Here is a 19,759-nt window from a genome sequence, read left to right as displayed (position 1 = left end):
CTTAACCAATGTGAATGCTCTTATCTTTAAGTGTGGATCAATTTTATTATTGAAATAATCGAAATGACTTTCAAAATTATTTAAAGTTCATAATTTGAGTTGCCCACCCAAGAGCAGCTAAAGAATGTTGGAATAAATAGCTTATTTAATACCATAATTACTTTGGTAATTAATTAATGGAATTAAATGATACTTTTGGAATCTACATGTTGAGTAGATTAATTTGGTATATTTACTTGTTCAAATCTGTAAAGAATTGAATGAGTAATTAATGCCCAAAGATATCCAAGGTTCGGACCACCTGTTTGCCCAAACAGTGCACGTGGCGACGGTTAAGGACCGAAAAGACACGACGGTTTGGACCACCTGTTTGCCCAAACCTACGTGGCAGCGGTTGAGGACCGAAGAGACACGATGGTTAGGATCTGTTTGTCCAAACAGGGCACGTGGCGACGGTTTAAGATCGAAGAGACACACCAGTTCGGACCTCCTGTTTGGCCAATTACAGTCACGTCAGTTCAAGGAAACCCCTTGACTACTATAAATAGGGCCCTCCAGAATGAGATTAAACACACCAACGAATTCAGATAATCAATTTGTCATATTAGTTTAGTTTACATACTCAGTCCCGAGTATCAAGCCGTTCGACTGGATAGCGATCTCCTAGTGCTAAGGACTCGTCTATCATCCTGAAACCGTTGTATCTTGGGGGCAATTACTGTAGATCCGCAAGCACAGAGCGGAAGTAATTTTGCTTTACAGAGAGAGAATTTATTCTTGCCTCGATTCTGCATTCTTTCATTTATCGTCATTCTATTTTCTACACTACCAAATAACAAAGAAATCAGTGTTGTTGCTGAATTTGAGGCCCCATGGATCCGGCCAGACGAAAATATATTGTAATTGACCAGAATATAATTGGTCGTCTTCTTCGCATCCTCAAAGGTGTAGGTTAGCTCCAATGACCTAATCATTGCCGGATCAGAAAGAAATAGTGACGACAACGGAAGAAAGGTGCATGCGATGTGTAGTGTCGCCGGAAATTTGAGGAGTAAAAGAAAGATGGCTAACTGGGTTATCTCGATGGGGAGAGAGAAAGATATAGAGAGAAATAAGGTGAAAGTGAATGAGGTGATATGAAATTTTAATTTTAGTTTCAAAACGACATTTTCTGATTGCCATATTAGTTTCGATTTTTCTCTCAATAAATTTTATGGTGAAAATCAGACAAATCAAAAAATTTCAAAAAAGATTCACATGAAAAATAAGTACGAGTTCGTGTATTTACATCATCCAAGAAACATGAGGTTAGTATTAAATATTACTAATATTAGTAGTAGTAGAGTAGTGGGGTCGAAGCGAAAGAGCGACAAGAGGCATAGTTGTGTAGGCACGCGTCTTTTACAACGCAATGTGAGTGAGTGAAGGTACAATTGATTAATGAGATGAAACGCGTTAAATCAAAGAGAGTTGGAAGTGATAAGGATTCCCCAAGATCTGAAAGCTGGAGATTTAATCAACTATCACTCCAAAATGATTTTATCTCATATTTTATTTTGTGTTAATTATATCTTCATTTTCCATAGAATTAGATCTCTCATTTCTACTAGGATGATTATTTGCTATATTTTTTCATTTCACCTAGTCTTTAAAATTCTTTCATTGTGAAAATTTTTCTCGTGTACGCTATGGTACTTTAAAATGATTTATATATAGACTAATTAATTGAACTTTGAGTAGCAAATTTTTAACCTTTTTGTACGTAATATAATTTAAAATAGACTAATTATAAGAGGGGTAGTATACAGCTTGAAGTTTTATTTAAAAAGAAAAACAACAAAACTAGAATATTAAAGTCCAAAAGAATGAACTTAGAATAATCGATGGGACTTAGCTCAAGTGGCAAAACTGAGAGACTTAAAGACCGCCTACGTACATGTAGTTTTTTCACCTTTGTGTGGATAGTGTTAATATATTTGACAAATAAAAGTAGAAAAGATATGCTTGCATAACTTTCTATAAGTTTCCTCAAAAAAAATAAAAAAAAATAACAATAATACTTTCAGTAAGAAATTATAACTGTCCTTAGTTTCAGAATCAACTGTTGTTTATAGCAAAATATAATAAATGCAAAGTAATCACTACATACATACTGTTATTTTATGCACAACATTTTGAAAAAGGAATATTTACTATAAAATATACTAATTTTTCACATAATCTTTTATTTTTTTCAAAAAATATACAAATTTTTAATTTTTTATTTATTTTTTTCCACAAAGATCAAATACCCCCAAATTTTCCAACATGGCATAATCGTCAGCGAACTAAAACTTTGTTATTTTTAATTATATGAAACAAGGACGTTGTTTCCTGATGAAATAACATATATCTAATCATCTTCAAATAAAAAATTAGGGGATTCATTTGTCGTTTACAACAATTTAGGGCTCCCAATCAAGATTCATGTCCATGGGCAGCAACTCACTCTCATCGTCGAATTCCTGAATGGCGTTCGAAATCCAGCAAAAAAAATTGTAAGCACAAGAGAGGGATTTTGACTTAGGTTATTTCATAGTAAGAGAGGGATTTTAAATTCATAGGAAACGAAGTCGTATCATTTTAAACCTGTAAGACGTTTCATTTGTGATCACAGTAACAATACGTTGGCATTATTATGCCACCTCGGCTTTAATTTCATCGGAAAGAGTTGACGTGAGAAAAATCAGAAAAAATTAAAAGATAATGTATTTTTTTTAAAATTAAGAAGTTATAAAAAAAATCAAAATTTGTATATTTTATGGCGAATATCCATTTTAAAGATTATCTGTCTTAAAACGTTCTCCAAACTTGTTCATCGTCTTTTTTTCACATTTATGTATGCTTCAATTTTGAAATTGATTCCTTCTCCAATCCATTTAAAGAACAACAAATTAATAAATGGCCCACATGATTGCTGAACACCAATGCCATGCATGACCAAAAATAGTAAAAAATATATAAATGAATAAATAAATAAATAATATGGGGTTTGGTTAACCACTTATTATTCACAAGAACTGGTTCTGTAATCCTTCAAAAAACAGGTCCTTTAATCCACGGATATTACTTGATAGTTGAGATGTATAGGTAAATTTCGCCCATGTGCAATAGCCAATAAATTAAATAAAGTTAGATGATGCATACTTGAAGAATCATAAGCGAAGGACTCGACAATCATCTTAAGAGGTGTTGGTGGAAACACGTGCTATCAAGGGACGTTTATTTGTATGATTGATAAGATATATAATTGAATATTTTTATTTTTAATTAAAATTAACATTTTATTAATCTCATCCTTTTAATGGATTAAAAGTTAAGCAAAATTAGCTCAAGAGTCTTGGCAGGGGCAGATCCAAGATTTGTCGATAGGGGGGCTGAACTCGAAGGTATTGAACGGGGGTTCGGGGGCGGTAGCCCCCGGTCCAAATTTTCCAGGCAGTCTATACAATTCATTTTTACGTGTAAATAGAATTTTAATGGACTTAAGATTAAAATTCGATCACCCACTATAATAAATAATTTTTTTTATTGATTCAATAATATATACTAAAGTTACCCCTGCAAATTATACAATTATAGTTGAAAGAATATAAAAAACTTCATCTATATATTTTTTATAAAAAAATAATCTATTTTCTACAATAATAAATTAATTTTTATTTTTATGTTGAAAGATTTTTTATTTTTGTTTTTTGAAAGTTGGACTGGGCTAAAATTGAACTATGTAGATATTAAGTTTTATATATATATATATATATATATATATATATATATATATGTGTGTGTGAAATAGTTTTAATGAGAATTGATATGAATAAGTCAGTATATTAAATAAATTACTTATATTGCATGAATAATTATTTAAACTTGAGTTAGAATCTTAGATGGGCCAAAAATTTCAAGATTTAATTAAATTATGATTATTCATATGCGTTACAAACAACTTATTAAACACTATATATTAACTTATTCGTTATTCTCTTTTTTCACGAAAATAGTATAATTATCGTTAGAAATACCTTGCCGGACCCCAATTCTTTAACAAATTTGCATGTTGAGTGAATAACTTGGATATGAATTTCAATTCTTTCATCTTTTTTTCAAAAAAAATAGGGAGCCGCAAAAGCATGCACATAACTTACCACTACCGAACACACTAATTTTTTTTGACTTGCGGGAGTTGGGGAGGAGGAGTAATGGAGTTTGAACTTGAGATTTCACTGTTCACATATAGGAAGTCACATCGCTTGATGTCCAACGCATTAATTAATAAAGAGTTAATAAGACATTTTACAATATACACAAACATGTCTCAAAATAGCATCTAAATAATTCTCAAATCAATTTTACCTTGTAGTGTACAAGCATATGATTTTGAAGAAAACCACAACCATTTTTTCTATATATAAATTATACAAGTAAATAAAAAATCATATTACGGTGGATTCGAACTTAGGACCTCAGACTTTGGATATTAATCACCTACCGGGGACGGAGCCAGGAATTAAGTTCGGGGGGGGCTGAACTTGTACGGGGGATCGGGGGCGGTAGCCCCCGAGAATTTTTTTTGGCATTATGTATATTTAAGGTATTTTTTATTAAAATACGAACATAATACTAATAATAACAAACAATATTTTCATAGATTATATAGTTTCAATATATCACAACTTTTTTTGGACATTCCGTATATTTAAGACATTTTTTATTAAAAGGCAAGCATAATAATAATAATAATAATAACAAACAACATGTTCATAGATTATATATTTTCTATATATTACAAATTAGTTTCAATACATTATAATTTTTTTTAGCATTTCATACATATTAGGCATTTTTTTATTAAAAGACAAGTATAATAGTAATAATAACAAACAATATTTCATAGATTATATAGTTTTAAATAACAAAATTATCCTTAAATTAAGTATATATGAGAGAATATAATAACCAAATACTATTTTATAAAACAAAATTATTTTATAATAGGTATAAACATATATCTATATATATTTAAAAAAAAAACTCAAAATTTGGGAGGGGGCCCCTAGCCCCCCCCCCCCCCCCCCCCCCCCCCCCCCCCCCCCGGCTCCGTCTACCGACTACCGTGAACCCGTTGGCCGATAAGCAATCCCAAGGGTAATGAGGTATTAATTTTGATAGAGTAAGAGTGAATATATTACAGGCCTGGCTTTAATATGGAGTCGTCCGAACTAATTATTCAGACTACCAAACGCCTAAATAAGACAAGATTATTTAACCATCATACCTTATCGAGGATACCAAATACTAGCGTAGCGAGTATTGTATGAATAGACTATTTACCCACTCCACTACACTACATATAGTAATAAGTAAACTACAATTCCCTATTTTCCATTTATTTTGTCAACCCACCGCAATTAAGCCCATCACATGCAATGTTTCCCATCACCCACAATCAACGGCCACGATCAGACCCTCCCAAACCGTGACAAATCATGAGCCGTCCGATCTGTCGATATCCAAAATTTAATCTTGCCGGCCCATTTTGGTAAATTCAGCAGCAAACAATTCCCCACCATTGTTTCTAATGTGACCGACCACTAAGCTTCCTTTGACCTGGCACTGTCGTCTCTTCTTGCATTGCATGTATAAGAACTAACATAGTTTTCATCAAAATTTATACCAAGAACCCCCCCCCCCCCCCCCCAAAAAAAATACTATATTTGCAAGAAAATAACAAAAAGTCACTTAATTCACAGGAAAATGGAGAAAAGCGGCCCCGGACTTGAAACGGAGCTGCGGCTGGGGCTTCCCGGCGGCAGCGGCGGTGAAGTGGAGAAGAATGAGAAGAAAAGGGTTTTTGAGGAGTTTGATGGGTGTGAGGATAAGGCGGCGGTGCACAAGAATCAGGTGGTGGGGTGGCCGCCGGTGGCGGCGTTCCGGCGTAAAAACAGCTTCAACGGCGGCAAAATGTACGTGAAGGTTAGCATGGATGGAGCCCCCTTTCTTAGGAAGGTTGATTTGACCATGCACAAAGGCTATTCTGAGCTTGTTAGGGCTCTTGAAGATTTGTTTGGCTGTTTTGGAATTGGTGAGTTTCATTTCATTTCATTTCTATCTCTTGTTCAAGTTATTTTTATATGATTAATTTTCCAGATTTTGGTTTTTAGGAGGGATTTTCTTTGGCTGTTTTGGAATTAATTTGTTTTTTTATATTTATATTTTTGCTTTTTTTACGAGTTAATATTTTTGTATGTTAATTGGAAGTGTTTGATCATGGACAGCCAGAATTGCCATTGAGATGATCATATGCAAATTTTGTTTAATTAATAGTACTATAAAAAGGTAGTTTGAGCTTAGATTTTTGTATAATGTTTACATCTTAGGGGATCAACGAATTCAATTATTTTATCTAATTTATCTAGTTTATATACTCCATATATGTTGATTTGTATGCTAGTTGTGCTAGTTGTTGGATGAAGCAATTAGAAGTGATATATTTGATCATATCATGAAGGTTTCATAATCTTATTTTCTTATACGAAAATGCAATTTTGAATTGAGCTTAGCTAGGGTTATGAGAAATATATAAATTCTTAGGGGTGAACGAATTTGGTTCTAAACACTGCTCCGAATTGATTAATTAGTGAAGTATTTTTTTTAAGGGGAAATTAATTAGTGAAGTATTATTACTGGCATAGTAAACATTTAATCATGACCATAGACTACGACTACACAATATGTGGGCCTCATAGTATGAATGGTCATGATTGTACTAATTTAAATTTTAGGATAATTTAATTAGCCAATAACCTGTTGAAATTGGAAATTTTATGCTGAATTGAAACAACGGGTTATAAGTGTATTCCAATTTGACAATCATGTTAATTCACGGAAGTATATATTTATTTGATCTAAGATTTTATTTTCTATATATATAATCCCTGCGATAAAATTTTCTTTTTATTGGTTTCACAATACTCTTATTTTTATGTTTCCATCATTTTCAGACGTTGTAGATGTTTTCATTGAGTTTCTTGAGTAAATATAAAAATAAAAGTGAATTAACTAGATTACGTAGCTCGGGAATTAACTAAATTAGATAACATCGATAGGATTCATATATAACTTTTGAAGAGTTAAATATTGTCTTTTATGAAAATAGTTATTTTTAGTGGGACGATCCTGATGAAAAATGAGTTATTTTTAGTGGGACATATATTTAATTTGTTCGTGGAATTAAAATGCAATGAATGCATTTTAAATTATCAAAGAGTTGAAATAAGGGGAAAAATAAAAGAACTTTTGGCAGTGAAGCGTAAAAGAGAGAGAGAAAGATATGAAAAAATAGAAATGATTATTTGAGAGTCAAAGACATTCATCTGTTACACGAAGGGTGCAAACAAACATGAAAATCAAAAGATGGGAGGACGAGAAATAAATAAATATCATTCAATTATGTCATGGTATTGTCGGAGAAAGTACATGCACTAATTTATGACAACTACAGTCGTGTGATAGGTATTGCTAGCAACCCCTTTATTCATGTTTTTTCTGTGTATCATCTCTATTTTCGCACGGTTATATATTAAGATTCAAATATACTACTCCTCCATACTTATGTATTTCTATATGTATCTCGTATACGTATTTGCACAACGATTTTGGACTAGTACATGATGGAACATATATATCACATCACAATAAGTTGTAAGAGACTGTTTCACTAGTTAAAATTGATGAGACTATAGGTTAAAATTCAGATTCAAATTCATGATTTGTTTACGAATTTTGTTATAATTGAATGGTATGTTTAAATTCAAAATCATGATTTATTCATGGATTTTGATCGATTCGTTGTACAATCTTACACATTTTTATATATTTGAGTCTTGAAATTTGGTGACGTGCAATAAAATGTACGTGATTAAAACACGACAGACAACGAATAATTTCATATTGTCACAGGAAATAAATGTAGTTTTTCCAAAAGCTAAATTTTTGAATTTTATTTTAAATGTGAACAGGGGAAGCATTGAAGGAGGATGAAGAAAATTATGAATTTGTTCCCATCTATGAGGACAAAGATGGGGACTGGATGCTTCTTGGAGATGTTCCATGGGAGTATGTCCTTCTCACCTATTTATATTTATTGTATTTTTTTTAATTTGTGATTTTATTTTATTTCTATCTTAATTAGCTGTCATGAATAATAGGTTTTGGGGAGTATTTGGCCCACAAGATACTTAAGTATAGATTACATTCTCTAAGCTTGAATAGAAATTATTAGGAAGCATTAATTAGTTCCGAAGATGAGTTGTTTGGGTTGATAAAAATAATAAGGGTAATCATTTATTTATTAAAATGAATTGAAATTTTAGGGTATTTCAAAATTCTTTATAATTTTTATCATTTGTTTAATCCATTAAAGAGTGAAATTGAAAAAGTCCTAATTTTGAGATAAGAAAAAAATATTCAATAATGTAAAATAACACCTCCCTATTTTTATTTTTTTTATTTTTTTTGGTATATATGACTATATATATATATTCACCTATAGTAGGCAGTACAATATTGTATCTAAAATTAAAATACCAATAATTAAAAAATATGATCAACAAATTTATTACTGTTGTTAAAATTGAGAGGGCAAATTTGTCCAATGACAAATCCAAGTCAAGACAAGCATCATTGCTTATGATTATTGAAAGTCTGTTAGGACCACCACTTCACTAACATGAGAATCTCTCGAAAATTTAATAGTTTTACCTTTTCTTGTAAAAAAATAATCATCGCTTGTCGCTGCAGACTCATTGAAACTTATCAATTATTTTCATTTGTACCAATGTTGTGTCATTGTTGATAGGCTTTTGTCCATTACCATTACTAATATTTTATTCTATTTACTCCACACCATACGTACATTTAGTTAATTATGATATAAACATTTTATAATCATTCCGTCTTCAAATAAGTGTCTTTCATTATCCTAATTTATATATTAAAGAAAGAAATGAGCAATTTTAAATTACTCTTAATTAATATCTCTAATTTGAAACTTTAAAATAGTAAATCGTAAATTTAGCAACATTTTATCATTGAATTCTAAAATAAGACGCTTATTCAGGGATGAACAAAGAGTAGTTCACATGAGAGGTCAGAAGAAAGGAGATGTCATTTAGTTGTATCTCATTTATTTGAAGATATATAATATAATATCCAACCAACACATACATATATTATTGATATTATCAAAACACATGATGCAATTAGTAATATATTGGTTTTATTTTATTTATTGAAATAAATAACCTAAAATTAATTTTTTGTGTCCATTACATGTAGGATGTTTGCAGAGTCATGCAAAAGGTTGAGGGTGATGAAAAGGGCAGAAGCCAAAGGTGTTGGGCTTCATGCAAAGGACCTTCTCAAGGGACTTTCCAAAGAGGAGTAGCTTGTATTTCTCGTAATTAAGAAGGATAAATATGTCTTTTCACCACCTTAGTTAATCACTATCTGTTATGAATGAGTAAGTTTAATTTTAAATGTGACTTCAATTCACTATAGAGACTTGAGATTTTTGAAGAATTGGTTGTATGTTTTATTGAAGATTGTCTGTATTGGCATGTAAGGGTGCTTAATACGCTGACTTTAAGCAGTGAGTTTTACAGTGTTGGAATTGTTGTTATTTAATTTCCAAGCATATATATAGGGATGTCAATCTAGCCCGAAACCCGTGAGCTGGCCCGATTAACCCGTCACCCGAGAGGGTTAAGGTTGAATATTTTCAACCCGATAAAAGTTACAACCCGATTAGCCCGTAACCGAATAGCCCGGCACCGATAGGGTCGGCCCGACTAACCCGATGGGCTAGCCCGAAACCCGAATACTTAATTAAATATTTAGATATAAAAATAAAAAAAAATGACAAAATATTATAAAGTCTCATCATTTCACTTTTCTGTATTTTTGAGATGCTTTGTTTCTATGAATTCAAACTATTGTTGAATATTTTAGGGTTAATTCTCTCTAAATCCTTAAACTATAGTCATTTTCTATTTTTCCCTCAATCTTTGAACTTCCCACAAAAAACCCCCAACTTTCAATTTTTCCTAATTTTCCCACGACGGGTTTTCCGGCCAAATTCGATCACAAGTGGAATCGGAATTAAGTGACGTGGACACGCCGGATTGTTAATAAAACGACGTAGTATCTATTATACATAAACGACGTCGTTTCGTGCTTGTTATTCTTCAATTTGTCGCCGTTCTACCACGTCCACCACCATCTTCTTAAAGTCCGATCACTGCCACTCATCTCCTCCAAAAAACCGGCAGGCTACCACCTTCATCCCTGTCTGTTACAGATCCAACCTGAGAACCCTTCTCTCTGACCCACGTTTTCAGAGTTGTAGCTAGGGTTTTGCCCCTCTTCGCGCCGCCTAGGGTTTGCACCGTAAATAGCAGCGTCGCCCTTACCTGCCTCCTCTGGTGAGCCTCTGTCTCCCAGTCACGCCGCCTAACGCCCCGAGCCTCTTCAAATTTGGTATCTGAAATTTGGTATCTGAGTAGAGGAGAGAGGGAGGAGGGGGACGAAGTGGGTTTTCAATCGGCGCTGGGAATCGAGTGGAGGTGAGAGGGAGGGGGAGGAAGGAGGAAGTGGCGGCGGTGGGGGATGGGGGAAGGGGGAAAGTCGACGAAGGTCCCAAAAAATGTCGGCCTGAGCCGGCGCCACCTGAGCTCGCTCGCCGCCTCTGAAATTTTGGCAGAGTCGACGCCGCTCTTCGGCTTGTGCCGTCTCCTGGAAACCGCCGTCCCCAGAATCTGGGCGATTGTGGCGATGAAAGAGGGGGGGAGCCAGACGGGGGGACAGGGAGAAGGGGGATGGTGGAAGAGAGAAAGAGAGTGACGTGGGAGGGGGAGAGTGACGTGTGAGGGTGTGATTTGCCACGTATAGGGTGATTTGGCATGAATAACGCCACATAGGAAAATTCCGACTTCGAATTTGGCCGGAAAACCCGTCGTGGGAAAATTAGGAAAAATTGAAAGTTGGGGGTTTTTTGTGGAAAGTTCAAAGATTGAGGGAAAAAATGGAAAATGACTATAGTTTAAGGATTTAGAAAGAATTAACCCAATATTTTATTATTTTTTCGTTAACAAAGTTGAACATTTTATTGTTACCAATTTATTTTATATGTTATGCAATCTTGATGTTTTTTTCAATATCTTATATTTTTGCATTTCATGCTTGCTATATAATTTATATCTTTGATTTCTATGTATATTTTATACATTATACATTAGATCATTAAAAATAATAAAATACAAATGATTATTTTATTTTACGCATTTAAGCCGACTAGCCCGATGGGCTAGCTCGAAACCCAAACGTTTAGGGTTAGGGTTAAAAATTTGTAACCCGATAAAATCCTCAGTCCGATTAACCCGCACCCGATTAAACCGAAACCCGATAAGGGTGGCCCAAAACCCCGTGGGCTGGCCCGATTGACATCTATTTATATATATATATGCTATTGTATTTAATGGTTAATTATAAATGTACACCTTGATGAAAACTATTAGGGGTGGAAAATCGGGTTGCGGGTATCGGGTATACCCTCACCCGTCCCGATACCCGCGCGGGTATCGGGTACCCGATACCCGCAAAATTCGGGTGGAGGGTCGGGTGCGGGTATTGGATCCTCGAAAATTGCGGGTAGAGGGTACCCTCGGGTATACCCGCGGATACCCGCACTACCCGCAAAATTTAACAATTATAAAATTAAAATTAATAATTTTATTTAGGTTTTTAGGAATTAAACCCCCAAAACTCTCCTAGCCCTAATTTTTCCCCTATTTCGTTCCTGCTGCCCTGGGCCTGGCCGCTGCCTTGGCTCTCGACTCTCTCCCTTCTCGACTTCGCCGTCGCCGCCGCTGCCCCGCGCCGGCCCGTCGCCACCCCCTCGACGCTGCTGTGCTGACTGCCGTCGCCACCCGGCACGTCGCTACTTTGATCTCTCCCTCCTCCGCATCGTCGACATCGGCAGCTGGCATTCGCTCTCCCTCACCTCCCCTTCGTCAGGCTCCCGCGTCGATTTCGCGTTCAAGGCGATTGATGCTCAGCATTGTCCAGGTAATTGTGTTTACTGCTTTTGATTCGTAACTTCTCAGTGAGATTTTGCTGCGATTGGCGTTGTTTGGGGTCGGATTTTCCTTGCGATTGAAAATTTCCGATTTCCCCTCTTTTGATTGTTAAGAACCCTATTGTGTTCATCAATTCTCAGATCCTGGAATCATCTCATTGCTTTTGATTGACCTATTTCATTCACTCTAAATAGGTTCAGTTATTTACTCGTCACAGGTTTTATGGATAATCGATGAAATAGAAAGGATATTTTCAATTTTTTTTTGTGAAATGCGGGACGAAATACCCTCTCGCGGGACGAAATACCCTCCAGCGGGACCAAAAACCCGCAAAATTACAATTAAAATCAAAATCGCGGGACTGTGAGGGTACCCTCATACCCGCAGCGGGTATCCGCTGCGGATATTCGGGTACCCGCATCGATGAAGAGGGTCGGGTGAGGGTGCCCTTTTGGGCGGTTTTCGTCCCGCGGGTACCCGCATTTTGCGGGTAGGGTACCCGCGGGTACCCGATTTTCCAGCCCTAAAAACTATGTTAGATTCAAGTCTGACGCTTGACTTTTTGTCGGTGGACTTTTAGAGCTCATTCCCGCTCAATTGATGGTGGAAGGTTTGAATGTACATCTCAATTTAGGTGGGGTAAAGTTAAACAATAATGTTATTTGGATAAAATATTTAGATAAAAAAATAGTTAATATATAAAAAAAATGATTTTACATAATAAAAAATAAAAAATGATTTATTTTAAAAAAATGTTCAAAATAAAAAAGATTTAATTAGTTTTATTATTTTGTCCACATTTTAGTTAATTTTGTATTTTTTATATAATTTTTGTTATTTTTTATGTATAAAAAATACATTTTTTTTAATACAAGAAATTTGAAAGATAGATACAATGTGCCCAAAACAGTAAAACAAACTAAATCCTATTTTAAAAACTACATTTTTTTAGAAAAAAGTACAAAAAAAAAAAATCAAAGATGGCTACAATGTGGACAAAATAGTAAAACTAACTAAATTCTAACAATAATGCTATTTGGACAAAATTTGTCCGGACAAAATATGATTAAATACTTTATGAAATAAATTTATTTAAAAATTTTGGTTCAAAATAAAATAGGATTTAGCTAGTTTTATTGTTTTCTTTATATTGTAATTTTTTGATAACCTTTTTAATTATTATTATTTTTAAAGCACACAAACTACAAATAAAATAACAAAAAATAAAAAATTTGTTAAAAAATTACGAAAAAACTACAATATGGAGAAAACAATAAAACAAACTAAATCCTTTTAAATTATACTAAATAAATTGATTTGTAAAAATTTGTAACCTTATTTTTGTCCGGACAAATTTTGTAACACTACTCAAATTCTAATCCCTAGTGCCTCCGTCTACGAAATGTTGTCCTAAGGAAGGGAGACACATATTTTAAGAAAAAATGTATTGTTTATTTATTGAGTGGAGAAAAGGGCCCACAAATGAAGGATATTGAAAAAAATTAATTAAGTTAGTGAGTGGAGAAAGGGTCCCACAAATAATTATTAAAAATATATTATGACAATTTTTTGTGGACGGACGAAAATGAACTTAGGACAACATTTCGTGGATGGAGGAAATATTTTATTTTGAATAGTTTTTTTTTATATATATATTTGAATAGTTTTTTTTATATATATATATTTGATCATGTTTTATCTAGATATATTTTGTCTAAATAGCACTACTCAAAGTTAAACCTAAGTTTAAATGTGTGTTAAAAGATGCAAATAATTCCCCCTAAAAAAAAAAAGAAGAAGATGCAAATAATTAGGGGCGAGCGAAATCCGTTCCAATTAAAATCGAAAATTTGACTATGTTCGATTTTTATTTATAGAAATCAAAATTTATTAGATTCGGTTCGATTTTTGAATAATTTTTTTTTTTTAATTAGAACTAAACTGACTATACAGAGAGTAGGAGAGTTAAAATATTGGTCCATCAGTTAAGCTCGAACAATACCATAAGGGATCGGAAGTCTCATCATCTCATGTTACAAGTTCATATAGTTTAAACCAAAATACACACACAAAGCAATGACATATTTATAATTTATTAAAATTGAAATATATTATTCTATGTTCTCGAATAAATGTATTTAATTAGCTAAAAAAAATTATATACCAAGAAATTATATAATTTATTTTTCTGAAACCAGAGCAATATTAATTACCCAAAGCTGGTTTCCAGATTCCTTACCCAACAAGGAATATCCGAGAATCTAAATTGTTCAATTCACAAGCTTTAGCAAAACTGTATACACAAAAAACACAAAAAATTGACAATTTCACTCTTTTATATTACCCTTATACTATTAATTGCATGAAAAATTCAAAACATGGAAATTTTATATTATATAAGGAAAAAGGTAAAATAAAAATGTTGGCATCACTTTATCATTACAATCTAGTAAAATGAAACACTTATTCGATGACAATAATTATTTTGTTATTCTGGCTAAAACTAGTGATTAATCAACCACACTAGTGATTAGTGATAACGTGTCAATGTCTACATTAATGATTCTTAATTATTAAATAAATAGCTATAAATCTAAATCCTTATCAATTCAATTAATCAACCAGGCATATTTTGGGTTATTAATTTCAAACCAATCCATAATTTACTTTTATCTGTTTTCACGCAGCTGGATTAGAGCTGTTTTAATTGATTGGTGCATGCATGAATCGAATTAAAACTTCCATTATTAACATTAATTTCCACTATAATAGTTTTATTCATTTACATATTGTTCAGAGAATCAGACTGATCTACATTCAAAGAACATTGAACAAAGAAGTAAACAAAATTTAAAATTTTGTGTAACACGATATAATATGGAACAGATTCTATGAACCTATAAATTTTAAATTTGTGATAAACTAAAACTAATCTCACAGATTAGATGTGTTAAGTGATAGAAGTTAATACAAATATATAATATGAAAGTATATTCGATTTGCAAGAGATTTTGATCAATCACAAGCGTTTGATCGCGTATCTCGTATCTCAACACACACATAGATTGATATCGCTATTTTTCTGGCTGATTTTGTAAAGTCAATCGATTTGTGTGTGATTTTGTTCAATATAGACCAGAATATTTGGAATCTTGTTGATCTACTCGTGCATGTTAGCAAATTAAACATATTTCAATTAATATATGGTTCTGTGTTTAATAAAATATATATTTTCGAATTGAACTAATTAATTTGTATTGGTCCTTTCGTCCACTATAAGTATGATTTGGATTGAAGAATACAGATTTTAAGAAAATACTAGGAGAAGTGTATAAAATGGAGAAATAGGCCCACTAAAATTAATTTGTTATGTAATTAATAATGATGTGTGAGATGAGTTTTTAACAAATATTATATGTGAATGTAGGTAAAAATATATTGGTAGTATTTGTGGTAAAACAAAAATACCACACTTATAAACGGATAAAAATGACAAAAAGACACACTTATCATGAAAGGATATATATAGGGCACGTTTGCTATGCATAATAAGTGTGAGATAGATACCTATAACACAATAATATGTTGTTTGCTTCAAAATTCAAAGCCCTTTATAAATTAATGGCCCGTTATCTATTATCCTTATATTTTGGATTCTGTATCACACATGGGAGGTGTGATAGCATAAAATCTTTTTTATATATATCTTACCAAATATGATATTGATATCTAATAAATTAATAGATATCACAGTCAAAGATATTACGTTTTATCCCATACCACGAAGAAAACGAGCCCATAGAGTATTACTGAAAAATTGATAAATTAAATATAGAAATTTCGAGGTACGATTGAGCTCCACTTATGTTTAGCTCGATTCGGTTTTGATTTTATTAGTAATCAAATAAGTTGAAAAACTAGGTTCGGCAGCTACTTCATGTAAGCTTAATTAAAATAATTATCTTTTTAACTCCAAATTATTTACATTTATAGAGAATAAAAGAAAACAAAGAACGTATGTGCATGTACTGATGTAATAATAAAATGGTTAATGTTTGAGAATGAAAATTTCATGTTCGAATTCATCGTCATACAATCTTTAAAATTAATTGTCCATTCACAGAAAAAGAAAAGAAAACATAGAACAAAGTGTTTTTTATAAGAGAAATCTATTATATAATCAAATAAGCAACTCGCATGCAGACGGAACTTCTACACCACACAAAGGTACTAGAAAATAATCACACGTAGATGAGACTACATAACACGCAAATGAGATTGAACCCAAGACCTTCGCAAAGAAAATTACCACTTAGACCTGTCTTATTGGCAATACATATATAGAACAATGTTAAAAAGCCAAAAGTTGATTTACTCTGAACTCCATTATAATTAAACTCATTTAAAGTTATGACTTCTGTATGAATATTATACGATTTCCTTTCCTCTTATGATTTAATTATTTTATTAAAAATAATTGTAGTAGTGTCTCGATAGTGATTAATTGGTTGATCGGTTTAACGGATATTGACCCGTCAGATGATTTGCTTAAAGACTCTTTTAACTAGTGGACCAAAGAACTTTATTTATTACTTTGCAATTAGAACACCTTTTCTTTTTCTTATTTCATTTACCTATCACATTAATTTCATTTTAGTTTGATGATCTCCATATATCAATTTTTTTTAATAAATTAACAAATAAAGAAAGAAATTTAAAGACAATGGAGTTGAATCCAACACCTCTGATTTGGGTATTAGCCCCCTATCGTGAGGTCATACACGCAAAAAGTTTTAAATATAGTTTGTATTAGAGTTGCTATACATTCATATTTCTCATGCTCTTGCCTTTATTTTGGGATCGATTTCTGAACCGTTTGTGTGAATAAAAAAATTTATAGACACCTATGAGACATTCTTTCATTGTTTAACAAGTTTTTTCTATTTAAAATAAAAAGTTTCAAATCCAGAAAAAAAAAAAAAAAAAAAGCAAAAAAATGTCTCTTAATTTTAAGTCTTAACTGCCTTAGCCCATAATTAGATTCCATTCTCTTTTTTGAAATATTCAAAGTACACCGTTTCATTATGTGGTCTAAGGATATTTTTTTTAATTAAAAAATGACAGGTTTAGTTAAGTTCGTTGAACTCGTTTACTTAAATTCGTTAAGGGAGTGCATAAACATGAACCCGATCTCAATTACTTTTGATATTTGTAATTTCGGAATAAGCACAATAAAAAATACTAATGTTTAGTATAAAATAATTGGAGACATGTTTCCTTGTCGTGCTGTCAAATCCCCATATGCATACATGAATGTCCGATAAATCAGTTGTATGTGACCATATAAAATTTATAATGTCTCCAAATCGAATCTAGAGTTTGATGCATATTTTGTTGGTAATATGTTGGTGTCTTTCGATTTTCTACTTTATTTTATGAGTGTATGTTATATATATGCGTAGTATAAGTATGGTGATCGATTGTTATATACTTGAAAATGATTATGAATATTACTTGTATTTTGAAAATCTTCAGTTTAATATGATATCAAATCTATAGAATATTGGCGTGTTCAGTGATGGAGGATGGAGCTATGGAGAGGATTATTGCTTAAGTCATCCCAACTATTTATTTATTTTTCATTTTTCTAAAATTGTTAAATTTTTTATATTTCGTATAAATTACTGTACAAAAGTGATCCCTATCACCAAAATCGAATATATCACTCAAAAAATGATTTTACAAATTCTCCACGTCTCATTCCCGATTTTTATGCTATAAAAATAGTAACATTAGCTAGAGCATCCACAACAGATCTCTAATAAATAATCATAACTTTAAATTTGAGCTAAAATAATAAAAAGTGAGATAAAATGATCATCCAACGGATCACCTATATTAAGTTGGGCCCACAAGAAAATTTACACCCCCTCAAATCTAATCCAAAATTTACACCCTCTTAAATCTAATCCTAAATTTATAAAATAGATAATGAAAAATTGGAGAGCTGCTGTGTGCAATTGTAAAATAGGGGTTAAAAATAATTTAGGGAAGACTTTATGAGTATTTTTAAGAGTACAATTTTGAGAGATCTGTTGTGGATGCTCTTAATCTTTTGTTACTAAAATGATTGGAACTTTGAGATATCACATTGAAAGAAAGTGATTTGAGAAGTCCTACTTTTGCGAATAAAAATAATCAATTATATATGTATTTTATCAATTATGCAAAATCATGCAAAGTAAATATCCATAAATAAGTATTTTACATCATGCAAAGTAAATTATTCATAATTGTGGTGTTTACTTTTGAAGATTAGCTAAAATAGGTATAAATAGTACTCCGTAAAGTAGTTTATTTTTTTTTTACTAAAATTGATGTTGATACCCCATTAAAAAGATAATTTCTACTATTATTTTTGCTAATTTTACTTTATTGATACCCCATTAAAAAGATATCATTAAAAAAAATAAAAAAAATATTCAATTATATATTAATATTATAAAAGAAATTATTTGAACTAGTAAGTTGAGACAGGGGGGATTCCTAATAGTGGAATGAGACTACGATTTGCACGTTGAAGGAACAACATGAATGCTGCAGAAATTTATTCATCTATTGCTTATTAAAAGAACGAAAAAAAAATGAGTGCATTGTACTTTTGCTAATATGAGCTCACGAACAAAGTATTGGTTTTTTCTTCTTCTTATTTTAAATTATATTTCATGTTTTCTATTTTATTTTATCTTTATAGAGCTTTCAAAATATATCTAAATGCTATCATGCTAGATATTTTCATTGATTTTGGATTTTTTTTTAAAAGGCGGTGAAAATTATTCCGATAGTCGATATCCTTGAGTTATCACGATGCAAAACAAAATTAGTTTCTCAATAGTATTAATTTCCCATGTCTAGGGGTGTAAACAAACCAAGCCGCTCGCGAATTATTCGGAGCTCGGCTCGAAAAAAGCTCGTTCAAGTTCGTTTAGAGAAGCTCGATAAATAAACAAACCAAACTTGAGCTTAATAGTATTCGGCTCGTTAGCTCGTGAACATGTTCGTCAAGTGATTCAGCTTGAAAAATATAAATTATTAGTATATACAACTTATATTTATCCACTAAAATTAATAATAATTGTATTAAATCTCTAATTAATTTTATTTGTTGTAAGAAAATAATTAATATATTTATTATTTTAAATAAAATAATTTATTTTTAAAATAAAATAATAAATATTTTGAATATAAATATAAATTTAGAATGTTCGTATAGTCTCGATTAGGCTCGTGAGCCGCTCGCGAGCCTCAAAGTATTCGGTAAGTAAAGTTCGGGATTCGATTCGATACTAAACAAACCAAACTTGAGCACACCATTATTCGGTTCGGCTCGATTCGATTACACCCCTACCCATGTCCAACTAAATTAGGTAATAGAATTCAATAATTGTGTATATTCTTCGTGCGTGGCAAAACCAAGACAGCTGCATATGCTATTAAAAGGCTACGGATTATTTTGTGACCAGATAATCATGATAGTTGAATTAACTCTACTCACGAATATGTGAATATCAAGATTTCACCAGTCA

General features: G+C 32.0%; 1 protein-coding gene across 1 annotated transcript; it reads left to right on the top strand.

The window, feature by feature from the left end:
* Positions 1-5,648: 5,648 nt before the first annotated feature.
* On the top strand, positions 5,649-9,709 carry LOC130992228 (auxin-induced protein 22C-like). Its single transcript, XM_057916776.1, has 3 exons — positions 5,649-6,121; positions 8,058-8,154; positions 9,376-9,709. Exons 1-3 carry the CDS (start codon positions 5,794-5,796, stop codon positions 9,482-9,484), a joined length of 534 nt encoding a protein of 177 aa, XP_057772759.1. The 5' UTR covers positions 5,649-5,793; the 3' UTR covers positions 9,485-9,709.
* The last annotated feature ends 10,050 nt before the right edge of the window (positions 9,710-19,759 follow it).

This window comes from Salvia miltiorrhiza, chromosome 7 (assembly GCF_028751815.1).
Source record: "Salvia miltiorrhiza cultivar Shanhuang (shh) chromosome 7, IMPLAD_Smil_shh, whole genome shotgun sequence".
NCBI lineage: Eukaryota > Viridiplantae > Streptophyta > Magnoliopsida > Lamiales > Lamiaceae > Salvia > Salvia miltiorrhiza.
This window is presented reverse-complemented; position numbering and strand designations above follow the sequence as displayed.

Coding starts and splice junctions, on each gene's coding strand:
- LOC130992228 (XM_057916776.1), top strand. CDS start 5,794: ATGGAGAAAAGCGGCCCCGGACTTGAAACGGAGCTGCGGCTGGGGCTT. Junction 6,122..8,057: donor GTTTGGCTGTTTTGGAATTG/GTGAGTTTCATT, acceptor AAATGTGAACAG/GGGAAGCATTGAAGGAGGAT. Junction 8,155..9,375: donor CTTGGAGATGTTCCATGGGA/GTATGTCCTTCT, acceptor CATTACATGTAG/GATGTTTGCAGAGTCATGCA.